Source organism: Bombus flavifrons, chromosome 8, assembly GCF_040668555.2.
Source record: "Bombus flavifrons isolate JBK064 chromosome 8, iyBomFlav1_principal, whole genome shotgun sequence".
Lineage (NCBI taxonomy): Eukaryota > Metazoa > Arthropoda > Insecta > Hymenoptera > Apidae > Bombus > Bombus flavifrons.
This window is the reverse complement of record NC_138449.1, coordinates 5,145,896-5,161,226: the sequence shown is the minus strand read 5'-3', so window position 1 is coordinate 5,161,226 and position 15,331 is coordinate 5,145,896. Positions and strand designations below refer to the sequence as shown.

Sequence of the window (15,331 nt, the reverse complement as noted above, 5' to 3'; positions counted from 1 at the left end):
ACTTGTTAACTTGGTAACGGTACTCTTAATTCATTAATTTACTCGTTTTAAGCTTTTAGTCCACTTGAGTAAACGCGACCATTTCGCGCAAGCTCGGTTTCTCTCCTCTTCAGCGTTTGCCGATTATCACGACAGGGATTACATTTTCCTTTTTTTCTCATTCTTTACATTTCCTTGGTCAAGTAAATTAGAGTCAGCCAGAGTTGTGCAAATAAGACCAAGTGTGTGTATGTGTGTGTGTGTGTTTTTTCACCAGGCGCGTGCTATCGAAGAAATGGGCAGGAATGCTTTCGCTCGACTTAGTATCACGATGAGGAGGAGTGAATAGCGTGACTGTTTATTACATATAATTTATTCTGTCGGTGATCGAATCGTATGGTACGTTCAACCCGCAGGAAACGATTCGCCTTATTTGTCTTGCATTCGCAGGCTTCCGTGAGAATAGTTACGTGAATTGCATACACGAAGAAAAAATCGCCTGACTGCGATTATAGGGCGTCGATACCGTACAGAGTGTTCCCGAAGAAGCTCAACGACAAATAATTCCTGTACTCGACACGATCTCCAAAATCAATCCATTTCGCAATTCCCTTTGATATTGTGCTACGAATCGCGTTTCCCCAAAGCACAATCGTTGAGAATTTATACAATTTCTACGTTTGTACAACGTTCCTCGAGCATCGCTGTGAGCAAATTCGGAAACTTGTTAAATCGTCAAGAAGAGGGATTATACAGTTTAGATATGGAATGGTTTCCAAGTCGATGGTTCATTTGCATCGATCTTCCCTCAATGGCGATCAAGTAGTGCTGGAAATTTATCTTGGAAGTTCTTCTATAATGTTTCGGAAGTACCCTTTACGATACGACGAGACCCCAGAGATGCTCGGAATATCGGCAACGAATCCGAATGTAATGTTTCCTCGCTGGATCCTCGCCAAACAGCCGATCGTTCGACCTCGGTGCCGGGCTAAAAACGCGAGGCACCGACGGATTAATCGATCAGCAAGAACCGAGAGGTCACGTTCTTTGCATGCGTTTCTCGTGATGCCGGGCGGTTGTCGAGTAGAAAAAAGTCTGTCACAAAATATCGTTATATCTCTATTGGATAATAATTAGCGCGTACACAGTGTGGGACAGTATTATGCGATAGCGTTGTGGCATGTTATTAAAACACTCTCTTTCTATCTTTCCTTTGTCTTTCATCTTGAACGACACTCTGGATCAAACCCTATATCAATTGAATTCTTTTTTTTTCATTTCTTCGCTTTGAGGAGAGAACGCCGACGAATATCCTATTTTTATTTTCTTTCTTTTATTTTTTATTTTGTATTTAATTGGACGCAATTGAACGCCCGTTCCTTTCGAAAACTCTTACGTTGAGCATCGTACACCACTGGTTCAATCCGTGGAAATACCTGAAGATACGGTCGCCATTGCGGTCTTTTTTCTCTATTACATATTTCATAAAATTTTCGTTCTTCATCTTTGATAGTCGGTGAGAGAATATTGGCTATATTTGCGGTCGGTAACTCGAACAAGCTACGTAGAAGAAAAAATTCTTTTTCTTTCGCTTTTTCTCTCGTTTCTTCTAGGTCCCATTCTTGGGTTCTCGCTTAGTGCGGTTTCCAGGAGATGTTGTTCAGACCTTGAAAGTGTCGCTTCAGACTGCTGCCGTCGGCCCAGGGGGAGTTGAGATACTCGTCGTCATCGTCTTGCTCAAGTTTCTGAAACAGGTGTATCAGCGTTGGTTAACGTTGTAAATGTATACAGTGCAGACTGTAAGAAAATCAAGCGTCAGATGATAATTTAGCAAAGTTGGGACAGTCACAGTTGATACGTAAATTTACCATTTTTCCACTTGGCAGTCTCGAATGATGAAAATTGGTTCTTAATCTTTTTTTGAAACAAGAAAAAGCTATTCTGAAGATAAGGCGCTTGAATTTTCAGTATTGGCAAAAATTTATAAGTATCGCATCTACACTTGTGCACACATCTACGTACATCTACTCACATCTATACACAAAGTGGAAAAGATTATAATAATCGATACCAAATCTCCATTATTTGCGTCTGAACTCTGAATGACCCAACTATAGCGGATAGCGAATTAATGATAGTAAATTGATTACCTTGTCCTGTTTAAGAAAGAAAAAGTTAATGGAAGATCTAAAGGTGATTAATTTTCTCATCTCAGGTACATAATTTTCGCACTCTCCCTTTTAGATTCGCACATTGACCCATCCTTCGCAGACACACACATGTACACATTTTAACGAAGATGGAGCGTCATTCTTAAAACGAGGGATTTGTGTATAAAGTTGGGATTTTTAAATTTTCTTTTTTAAGCTATGATTTAGATTAACGAACAAAATTTTCCATAACGTACATTTTATTTAATTTTTTTTTATTGGTATTTGCGTACTACGAAATAATACGTACATATTTTAAAAAGAAATCTTTTAAAATCCCTTAAAAATCGTACATCTGACGCTATTGCAATTTTAATGCTTCGCTCAGATGCTACGAAATAATTTTATCATCGATTTCATTGATATCCCAAGAGGCTCTTGAAGATCTTTAATACCACCAAGAAGCTCGTCAACGACAACGATCGAAAGATAATCCAAGTTTGCCGATGGTCTTAAACAGTTAAGCAAATGAATGGTCTCGTAATCTAACCTTAAAGACCAGAGACTGGACCAAGGAAACTTTGCATGGTTCATAAGATGTAGCATAAAATTCATTTTCGAAGTAATATCGTTTTTCCTCGATCTTACTCATTCTTCAAAATTTAATATCCTTTCCTGTCCTAGTTTCTAAAATTTACTAAGAAAGGAAATGAATAAGGTACAGAATTCACTAGATAGTAATTCGCAAATATTACAAAAATAACTGTTGGGAGCAGTAAACGTTGTTTAAATTCGCAATAAGGTGCCTATTTAATTTTTTAATAATGTAGATATAATATAACGAATAATGCATCAGCATTTAAATTTTATCCTTTCAAGATAATTCAGAGTTCTTATTATTTGTATATAATTCAGATAAATATGTAAAAAACCATAATGTATTTAAAACAACGTATCTTATAAAATTTTTAAATCTGTTTTTATTTAAATTCTAAAAATACTTGATATTTCGAACAGCTTCTATGTAATTTATTTGAATATGTAAAGTAACATATTTAAGATAATATAATTATCTTACAAAATTCTAAAATTCCCTTTTCTTTGCTACGTCTATCTAATGGAACTAAATAACTAAAATAATAAAATTTTAAAATCCATTTCTTCTTCGAAAGCTCTAGATATCTAATACTATTTTCATTAATTACTAAAGATTCTTGTTATAGAACTACATCTCTTCATTTAAAATGTGAATTAACGTTCTATCTTGAAATTAATGAAGGAACGATAAACGCTCAATTTGTCCCAACACTCTCACGATAAATTCCACCGATCGTTTGCGCGAAATGAAAGCGAATAAAAACTAGTGTGCCGAGGAGAAATAAAAGGAAAAAAAGCGATCGCGCGAACGTAGAACGATTAATCGTTTCGAACGAGAAGACGACAGCAAATCCCTTAATGTTTATCGGGCGCATGCTCTACTTGCTGCTCGAAACCAGTCCAACGCAAAGTGGTGCCGTATTATTGATCAAAATGTGTACACGCTATTCGACGTTGAAAATCTTCGAAATTGTACGCGGTTATCGATTATTACTTCGTGAAACAGCATGCGATTTCCTGCAGTAATGTTACACCGAATTCGATACGTCAATCGAACGGAAATCAGAGGCTGTTAACGAATCGGCCAATTGGAGGTACCGTTACGAGAATAAAAATAAAGCTTCGAAATGGGATAATAGTGTAAATGCAAGATCGTGTGTAGGCAAGATGCCAGAATCGGGGCTATATATTCAAACATTCAACCCGGACAGCCCTATCGATCGAGTTTCGCTAACGAGTGATTTCATTTAGCATTAAATTCATGTTAAAATGTGTGTTTTATTGATCATGGACATTGAGAATGTACATAGCTTAGAACGTTAGTGGAGAATGAAAGATAATAGCGTGATGTTCAATTCTTCTGATAGGTCGTTCCACGTTTCAAATATGGAATTCTTTTTTTGCTTTTAGAAGTTATTGCTGAATTATCTCAAAACACTCAAATTTTATTATAATATTTTTCGCAATTTTGTATTATTGTAAATTGATTTTCCAAAGGAGATTCATCCTTCTAAAATAGTGTGAGGTAGCGGAAACAGTGCTGAGAAATCGCACAAAATAAAATTAAGTATCTTGTAAATGGCTTTTTGGAAATATAAGTATATCTGACTTAATTGTATGTTGTGATTTTTATTTCTTGCATTCCGAGATTAAAACGGTAGGATAAAAGTTTTCTATCTATTGTCTTGCGAGAAACTCAACCCGGTCGAAATGGCCACGAAACGGAACAGCATGAAATATTCACCTTCATAGTTTAAAGATTAACCTAACAGTAATATCGTATTCTACTCGTAACGTTCATGTTTCATCTGATATCTTGGGGTCGAGAAACGAAAGAAAATTAGAGATCGTAAATTGCGAAATTTCAAAATCCTAATTAAGATCTTTAGTGGATATTAATAGAAGAATGTTACTATTTGTCTGGTCTCCAAGAGTAGGTGACCACGAATAGGTAGACGAGTAGTCAAGTAAAACAAAGTCGCAAGGTTCAGAGTTGACCTGACAGAGAAGGGGTAAGAGCAGGTTGAAAGTGGAAACGGGGTGAGTTGTTGGAGTTAGGCTAGAAGCTGGGATGGAGGTGGTTAGGTCAGAATCGATGCCTGCGTCCTTGCCTGGCCTCACTCACGCTACTCACGCATCCCATATAGAGGTTGATTTACGTATAAGAAAAACGTATGTACACGGTACACATTTCATTGTAGATTTAAAACGAATTAATTGCTTGTGGTTTGTCCAGGAAATTAGGTTGAAAAAGATGTTTGTACCATTTGGAATATTTAATGTGTAACTTTCTAATTTTCATCCTTTGAATTTTTAATTCTTTTGAATGTAATATTTTATACTACTTTCATTTTACGATTACTGTAGGATGATACGCGAGAACTATAGGTATCGCTAAATGTAAATACATATATGTATGCATGTATGTGCATACATAAATATATAAATGTATATCTAGACAAGGAGTAAATCTATCAATCTTTTAATTATCAATGAGAACTATGTGAGATAAAGTTCTGTACGATTATGTTTTATAAAAGTTTATCCATTTGGGCGAGAAAATAAAAGCTCTTATTCTTTCTGTTTGTTTAACAAAATGTAAGTATGTATTTCTTAATTTCACGAAACTGGAATTAGAGAGATCAATTGACCTAATTTAATTTCATAAACTGTATTCATCGTTATTTTCGTCTTAATCTGGATGATGTTTTACATTTATGCTAATTAAATAAACACATGAATACATATTCAGATACACGACGCAAGTAGCATCGTTTATGGTACTTCATCATGTTTCTGGTTGTCGCAAACGTCAAATAAACTGATATTTGACTTCGTATAATTTCATGTAGTGTATGACTAAATTCGTGTTAAGTTCAGTAGTTTCAGTCTATCGTTAAGATATTAATATAAAAAATCAATTTATCAACCTGTAATATACTTGCTATAATTTATCCACAATTATTTTTAACAAATTTAATGTCCTCACCACCTCCAAAGAATAAGTCTGCTGGGAATTAATTCTGGTACCACGACTGTAACTAATTACATGTTGCGCTTCGAATTCTGATACGCGCCCCCTAAGAGAAATTGATTACATTGCGGCAAGTAAACTAATCGTCGTGGGACACCGAAAAGCCGATGGGAATTTCCTATTAAAGCAATTCGAATCTTTGACGAGCAGATAGATCTGTTCGTTGTACTTAGATATCGGTTTCGTAAGTTCATAATCAGTATCGAGCCATTAAAAGCAATGTAAATATCATCGAAATTCCACTGTGAATTCAGGTAAGATATCGATCCAATATAAATAAAATATACGTATCTTGGAAGATCAAAGGATAGGAAAGTATCCTCTCTTATAAAGCTGATTAATGTTTTTCATCTATTTTGGAAAGGTGACTGCAATACTGTAAGTTATTTTAAATTAATGAGAGAAGATTGTAAAAGAGCACAAGTATTATTTTGTCTATTTTCTTATTTATTTAACTCTTCTATCTCTAAATTATTAATAGCCATAAATATTTACTCGTAATTTTTAACGCAATAAACAATGATGATAATTTCCTGGTAAGATGAATAAGAACTTATTGAATACGAATATTTCGATGTTCAGGAACTTGTGAGGATTGATTGTATCTCAATACGAGAAGGATAAAACTTAACGATTTGAATTCAATCGTTCACACAGTTTACGCGACAAGTTATTTAACTGTGAGGCATCCTTAAGGAAGAAAGCTTTAGTAGCAATTTTGGCAAGCCAACAACGCTATTATCTCTTCTCGCTTTGTTCGATGAGCTCCTTTCTCCACAATTCCATTTTTCTCAATAAAACAGGAGAGCTAACAATGAACCCGAAAGAGATTCTTTTTTCTCTTTTCTATCCATTGAAAGTGCAATCGCGACTGTAAACTCGATAAAATATTGCATTGTATTAGGTCGTTTGATTTCCTTTCTGTGTCTGAAAAATTCAATTTTCAGAAGGTCAATAAATATTATCAATAAATGATCCTTCTATTTTTTTTATTTAAAATTTATCGCATATCGTTGACTGTCAAAATTTTAATGCCTCTGGTGAAATTTATATTCTCCATTTCGAATAATAAATCGGATGATAAATTCGCGCGCTTCAGTTTTCTATAACATTTTTGGTTTAATTCCATCAACAGATAAATGCTCAAGTTCATTCATACATTGTGTAGTTGTACGATACGATAGAGAATTATGGAAGGGGAATATGATCTCTTATAGAGATCACGCGAAAATACAGAGCTTGTCAAAAGAGTGGTTTGATTTCAAAAAAGATAATAGTTTTCAAAAATAGAATTATAAATCTGCGTAAAATTTTATATTAATCCTCGTTTCTGATATAGAAGAATCCATCATTCTAAAAATATGTCAACTAAAAAATTTATTATGTGTAATATAATCTTATGTAATAAATAAAAACTAAATTTGTTGACATTCTTTCTTTTTTTCAAAAGTATGAGCCACGAAACTATTGTGAATTTTTTTATGTAACACATATTTTGAAATGTCGTATAGTAATCCATTGATTTCGCCGTAGACTACAAGGCGCTCACTCTCCTGTCAACTACACTCTATATGGAAACGGGACTCCGTGTGTCATTAACAGTATTTATAACATCACATTCTCTAAGCTCTCAAGCATTTCCAATTTTTATTACGATAGTTTCTTTACTATCGATATTTTCAAAATGTAACTTTTTTACATTATTTCATTACATACATTACATTGAATCGTGTATATTTTAAATTAATAACTTGGCAATGTACAAGAATTGAAAGATTTAATTAACTATTATAGAAAATAATATCGAAATTTCACTTCTGTAAATATTCGATAAGTACTTTATGTATATTCCGCCCTCTCAATTTTTTAACTAATCCTCCCTCTCATAAGAATTTTATTTTTTATTAATTCTTTATCATCCTATCCTAAAGTTATTAGTTCAATATTTCGAAAAAATTAAAATCTACAAATTATTAACTTTTCTACTTTCACATATTTATATGGGAATAAAGAGTAGGTAGACATTTTTTTTGCATGAAATGTAGCTATCATGAGGATAAGAACCTTCATTTAACTCAGATAAACGTTTAATTTACGCTAAAAATAGGTTAGTTAAATTAATTGAAATCGACAGAGTTCCGTGATATCTTCATTGCGAATTTTACAACTTCTCTCAATAATTGAACAACGAAAAAGTAAATCATAATTTCCGACCTTCTCAGTGCTCTCGTATAATTCTTTCGACGAGTCAAAGCACCCTTCCATTTATAGCATAGCTCGGGAAAAACTCCGGCGACTGGTAGTCTGGAAAATAAAGTTTCCTATTGCCCGTTCACTGGAACTTCTGCTATCTACGAGAACAGCATAATTTTATACTTTCATAATTTCGTTGGCAACACCGAAATCAAGCAAAGAATCGCCTAGTTTTTTGATCTCAACTCGAAAACTGCAATCGACAGCGAAAAAACTCGATAAAGATGAAGATTCCCAGGAGGAAATAGGAAGTATCGTAACTATTATGTAGGAAGAATAAATTTTACAAGGACTATTTTTTATAATTTAATTAAAGATTATCACATATTCTCGAAGCAATTTCATTGAAAATGTATTTCGATCTTGGTGGAATCGTAAGGGTGCGTCAATTTTTTTATCGTTACGAGAATAAAAATATGTTCGAAGAATAAAGGAATTGGAACAATGGTATCCAGAAAAGAAAGATAAGTATTTTACCGTGTTTTCACTTGTTTTTATTGCGTGAAGATGCTAAATTCTGCTTAATGCAACGTAACGAACGGAGAAAAAACGTTGTCGGAGAAAAGAGTTGTGTTTTATTCGGATATCGAAGTAATAAAAATCATCCTACATACGATAATATCTGTAATTTGATAATAATTGTGTCTACAAATAAATTGTATAAAAACCAATTACTTATTTTATGCTAACGATAAAGGAGGAAAATTGTCTTTCACGATCGTACGATGGAGTTTTAATTTCAGACGCGCTCAACGCACAGCGAAAGATAATATCTCACTTTTTGCAGTCAAAATTCAAATATCCCTGAAACAAATCTTTATTTACGTCGGATTTCTATACTTCTATTCGTAAAAATATAAATTTATATAAACATCCACAGTTTATTTAGAAATAAATCCAAAATTTATTATCCGACAAGCTTTTATATCTCTTTACTTCAAAGCATGTGTTTTTAAAATTACGATCAACACTAACAGAAAATCCAGATGAATCTTGTTCGACATAGAAACAAAAGATTTCTGCACGATAAGAGGATGCGATTCAAACTGGTGTACATATGTCAGATCTATCGTCAGTTCATATTTATCTACTTAATTCTGTTCTACGTTCTATCTCGCGAATTGTTGATATTGGACCCACGTTTTTCATCTCTGTAACACTATTGTCGATGCAACTATAACGCATCTACAGTGATATGAACACTGATTGAAGTAACTGGAGCAAGAAAGTCGATTAATTGTCTAACTGAGCTTGATTTCTTGTAAAAGGATTTATTCCTTTTGTTCTATTGATAACTCATGTTTTTTAGGGATTTTTGGGAAATAGTGAAGAAAATTGATGTTGATAAAGAAAATGTTGTACTACGGATTCAAGGGATAGGTTCCGATTCGTTTCTAACGTAAGTATGTGTACGGAGCAGAGCATTGCGGAGATTGATTTTGTTCTATTTGCGTGCATACGAGAGCGTATTTTAAACGAGAAGGAATATCGTGAAGGTTCACGCTTTTATAGAAAATAGTCTAATATTTATCGATATTCTATTAAATAATTTAATAGAAAATATTTCTAAAGTGAAACGCTTATAATTTCGAACGATTAGTAAATTGTACGGAGAAATTGTAAAATAAATGTTTCATGTATTTCAGGCTTATTTGTTTCTTCTTGAAGTTTATATGTTTCAAAAATTGCGAAAATAAAGCGTTAGAAAGAGTCGAAAAATTAATAAAAATATTTGTGACACAATGAAAATGGTTCATCAAGTTTTGCAATTGAACATGCAGGACAATTTCGTGGAAACATTATATAATAAGCGAGTTCAAACAGGGAGGAACGTTGCAAGTTTCCATGTTAACGCTATTACCGTGCTTTCGTATTGCTAAAAGCAAAGACAGTTGAACGTTCGCTTCGGGTAATGAGGTTGCGTTAAATTCGCATTCTCTTCAGTTCATCGTCCCTCTTCTCAACAAAAACGATCATATTCCGGAAAGTCTTTTTTTCATTCTTGATCTACTTATAACAGCTTTTCATATAGATTAACTATATCTTAATTATACTTTTACAAGAAAAGACGAGCATTAAAATTGGATCTCTTTGAAGATAAAATACGTTATATACATACGTAAGTGTATTTTAACAAGATTTCTTCATTGCCAGAGATTTAAACCTTCAGATTCACTCCGCTATACCATGAAAAGTAAACTAATAAAAACCTGAAAATAGGGTGGCTTTATCTTTCGAACAATGTTATACAAATAAGAGAAACAATTTTAGAACATTTCAGTTGCAGAATTATTAAGTAAGTAAGAAAATTCTATTCTTTTACGATAGAAAAGAACAAATACAAAATAATTACTCTCATGGGTAACTAGCTTCTTTCTTAAAAGGAAGTAAGTTTATAAAAACTGGTTTTATAAGAGTCACAGTTTTGGAGGGTGGGAAATCTCTCCAATACATTGCTTCTAAAGCATCTTTGCTCCTGAATTTTTTATTTTGTGGACGAGCGTTAATGAAAGGTAATCGTAAGCGAGAATAATTATTTTGATCGATAAAGTCGTTCTTTTTTTACATTCTACACGTTCTTTTGTCATTTTCTCATCTTTCTTTTTTGGAAGAAACGTTCTAATGTAATTTTATTCTACAGAATTCTTAACCTGAATTTCATTCACGTAAATCCTTTAAACCCTTTGTAGTTTATTGGCACCATTACAGCGACATTGATAATGTGAAGATTGTTTCTTTTATTCTTTTCACCAATAAAGATAGAATACGGAAGAAGGCTACTGAATAAATAAATTCACAGACATTTATGGTCATTTTTCTTAAATATGTTGACAACACTATGACTCTTATTTGCTTCGAAGGAGTAATCTTTTACGGCTTTAGAATCAATTCAACCATTCATTTCAAATACTTCATAATTAATAAACTACTTTCCCAAGAACTGCTCCAAATTTTTAATCCTGTTTGCTGAACAGTATGCTTTATATACGAAATCTGAAAGAAATCGAACGATACAAGAATGTCAAGTTCAGTTCGAAGTAGAATCGCAGGTGGCTAATATATCCTTTGACATTTCTCCCGACCACCGAAGATAGCAACGTAAACGGAATTTCCACGCATCAAAACAAACCACTCCCACCGAAACGCTCTCTCTACCTCATGGCACGAATCCTGACAGTTCAGATTTCCCGCGACAAACATGCGATAACGTTAAAGATCTTCGTACAAAGGGTTAAACTGCGTTTAGGGTTAAGCCAGGCGAGCATCGTTCGGAAATCTCGAGGCCATAGATCCAATTCAACGATGGCTAATCGTATTCGATGCGCAGGCCGCAATGTTTGCGCAGCCAAGTGATCGGATATCTTCGGTTTGTCGCGGGCCACCGGCGAAATTGACCGTGTAATCATCCGATATCGACGCTTTGTCGAGCTTGCTGACCGTGTGCCACGGATATTTATATACCTACGATCTGCGAGCACCGTTTATCTCGAGCGTATTTTATGCCTGTTCCCGCGCACAAAGGCCGCTCGATAACCGTTTTCCAACGACGATCACTCCGTTCTTCCCATTCGATGGCCATGCACTCTGGGCTAAGCTTTTTGTCCTCGCGAAGGAATCTCTCCGTAGTTTTACGCCGATCGGATCGATACTCCGCAGGATACGCGAGGAAACGAGTTCTTCCATTTATGGATTCGCGAGAAAGTGCGAGTTAAAACGGAAAACCGAGGGTGTTCGAAGTTTTTAAGGGATGAAAAAGAGATTGACGCTGCTGTAGTATCGTGCAGTCTTTTGTGATGTTGATGGATATGTGTTCGTGTGTTCAGGAAAGGTTCTGATAGCGGTGTAATGTTTAAACTGTTACGAGAGAGTGTATTGAAATTCCAATGCAGATGTAGAAGGATTCTTCAGACGCGGTGAAGATAGAATGATAGTACATATAGGTATATGTACTCTTCTTTCTTTCTGAAGGTTTCAAAGGTGATGAAGATATTCCTAACATGTTGGAGAGATCCTGTCACCAATATTATATTTTAAGAGTTTTGAGAAAGATGCAATGGAATTTCAACAAGGATGCCAAAATTTCGTTTGAGCATAATAAAGATCCAATGATGATCTATATATCTTCTTTTTTCTCCGAAGATTTCACAGTTATAATGTTTATCGAAAAAAAGCAAAGGTTAATTCTCTATATGTCATTTATGAATAATTATAACGATTTTATTGGTGATAAACTTTGTCAAAGAATTTTATCGCTATAAAATCCTAAAACCTAACCCATTTTAGGGTCCTCATATAGATTAGTACAAATAACAATCGATATAATTGCACTAACATTCTACTGTATTGAATTCTTCAAATCTTTTGTTATATTCTCATGCGTTAATAAATGCAAACGTCACTTAACAAAATCAGCTTTTAAATTTTTACCGAAGCATAGTAACGAAGAAAATACCCAAAGGATTTCGGCTTACATTCCTTTTTCGAGTTTTACACAGTTACGTATTACGTAATTACAATTCGAATATTGCTATTTGTCCCTCAATATCATCTACTTCTTTCGTAAAATTTTTATAAACGTCCAAGATCACGTTCTGTCACAATATACAACTTCGTTGATGTATTTTTTCTTCTTTTACTTTCAACGAGTAAATCGTGGGGGAAATTGCTTTAACACGATTACATGGTTAGAATTAACGATTTCTTTAAACCCTATGCGGCTGAGTGTTGCTGGATTGACCAGAAGCCCTATGATCCAAGTAACGTGGTACTCTAACTACCAAGGCGCTTAAAACCACCCAAGTGTCCCATTAACGACGTTTGTTTTGGCTCGACTGAATCCTGACCATTACCTGTGGTTTATTACGCTATTAGTCGTAACAACAGAAATACGTAATCTTTGATATGTAACCAGTAAAATATGACTCTTGTTACACGGTATCATAAATTCTCAGAGCTGTTTTCAAAAGGCGTATGCTAATCTCGCCGTGTCCGAAACTAACCCTTTGAGATGCATTTTTCAAGAAAATTATAGGAATGTTACATTCAATGGAGATTTGTGATGATTTTGGAGTTTGAAATTTAGAAATTATTGTTAGTCGATACGAGTATTTTATTTTGCTAGCGACAAAAATTCTGTGTAAACGTTTGTTTAAGTAGAAATGTCTTTAATATTTTGAAATTTGTATGTAATAGAGATTGGAGAATAAAGTATCTTTAAATTTGTATATACACACGTGTCAGATTTTTAACTAGCGATTAATTCAGTAGTAGCATTTTAACAGTTTTTAACACTTTTAACAACATTATACAGAAATTATGTTTCCTTCTATATTGCAAGTATTAATTTCGAATATGATTCAATTAACTAATAAACTTTTGGAATTTGTCTGTTGTTTGCTCGTTCAGATTTTCCAATTTTCCAAATAGCTTCCGCCAACGGAAAGTGGTGATACCACAGATTTATATACATAGAGTCTCGATAAATTGGATAGAGAAAAGAACCAGTCAGTCAGATTGCTGAAATGGGATTCGAACCCCAATTTTTCGTTTGGCAGGCTACTCGAAGCGATTGACCTATTTGACCTATCGATAAATTCTTTCTCCCTAAATCGAACATTCGAAATGCTTACTTCCTGTCGAATTAATCTTTAGAGATTAATCATGATACAACAAACATCCAATATTACGTCCCTCCATACACGATGCTTCCACATTTAATAAAGTTCGATATTGCATATCGACAATAGTACTTTCTCAGAGTTCAGGAGCGTTTGGTCCTGAAAGAATTAAATATAAGAGCATTTTCGTACCTGTTTAGTACTGCGACTACTTTCATTAGAACTACGAAACCCGAATTAACACACACTTTTAACAAACCCAGTTCCAACACCACCGAAATTCCGAAACATTCTCTCAGAAGTACACTTAACAACTGAACTTACACCGAACAAGCCGAAACATTCTCAACGCTACAAACAACTCCACGTCCATAAAATCTCGAGATATCTAGCTTAGTTCAAGCATGAAATTTCTAACCTACTTCCCACTTCTCCTCGACCAATTGCAACTAACAGTTTTTCTCTCTACAAGATTGTAAGGCACGTAAGAACGAAAATGGAAAACGCAGAAACAAATGACCTTTTAGATCTTACAGATCTTCACGCTTACCCATGAGTGTAGTATGTGTTAGGTATCTCATCCAGGCTTTCTCTGCTGATGTCGTCGGCCATGGCGACTTTCAGCTGATGCCCGAAGCTTGCTAGGTCTTCCCTGAAAGCCTCGCTACCGGGCGTAAGGGCGCCGCTCGTCAGTGGTAAAGGTGTCGCGTTACTTCCTTCACCCTCTCCGCCGTCCTCGCCCTCCTCGCCGCCCACGAGGACCACCTCCTCTTCGTTGTAGATCTTGAAGTAGGCGATGGTGAGGTATATCACCGAGATTATGAAAGACGGTATCGGAATCGCCATCGCGTACACCAGATTCATGTAAACCTGCGGGGAATACGTCACGCGAGCAACCTCACTGGATGGTTCAACGTCACTTCCGCTTTCGTGCGGCATATCAAAGAATACCTCGTACGCACTGAATTGGTTAGGGGAGTTTTGTGGAAAGGATTTATGCGAAAAATTTATCGAATGGAATGTTTCAGTTTGATGAAAGCAGTTGTCTCAACTTGTCGGAATAAATATAAAGTATCACGGAACAAGTATCTTTTAAATTATGAGAAATTTTCATTCAATTTCTTGGGAGATATAGAAAAGTGTGAACCGAGCAACTATAATGTAAAGAAATAATCTAAAACTCAAAGAAGAATAATAACTATAGAATAGTAATTTCCTACTTAGCAATCAATAAAAGAAAGATCTAAAATATCCAAAGGTAAAATTTCCTCCAAAATCTCGATCTTACTATCGATACATAGACACGTGTCCATAAAATGTCCTCTAAGACCTGTATTAAGAGAAAACAGCTAATAAAAAACTATTTCACCAACAACACATTTTATCTCCGTCCGATACCAAAATTCGCGTCTTTACATTTTCATCCAATAAATTTCCTCGGTGGCGTCAAACGATCCAATGTCTGAACGCATCTCGAGGGCGCCGTTAATTTACGAAATTGACACACGTAGCGTGGTAGGAGTGGCAAGCTTTTCCACCGGTAAATCCACGATGTTATCGTCGCTTTATAATGGTCAGGGCGTTTGTTCTATCTCTCTCGGTCTCCCTTCTTGCCCATTTTCATCCTTTCTCGCTCATGTGGATTCAATTCTACCGCAGCTGAAGAGCGGACGAGTGAGAAATTTTCTTTTCTTCCGGAC

The 15,331-nt window shown here is 34.9% G+C and overlaps 1 protein-coding gene across 3 annotated transcripts in view; it reads right to left on the bottom strand.

Annotated features, from left to right (window-relative positions):
- Positions 1–565: 565 nt before the first annotated feature.
- Positions 566–15,331, bottom strand: part of LOC138182277 (cilia- and flagella-associated protein 298) — a 113,799-nt gene continuing 99,033 nt past the window's right edge. For 2 of the 3 annotated variants that reach the window (XM_069117945.1, XM_069117946.1), the window contains 2 exons: positions 14,182–14,501; positions 566–1,724 (listed from right to left, as the gene is read on the bottom strand). In XM_069117945.1, coding sequence (XP_068974046.1) covers positions 1,661–1,724; positions 14,182–14,501 — 384 coding nt within the window. In that variant the 3' untranslated portion in view covers positions 566–1,660. The remainder of the gene's footprint in view (positions 1,725–14,181; positions 14,502–15,331) is intronic. The other variant, XM_069117947.1, reaches the window with a different exon arrangement.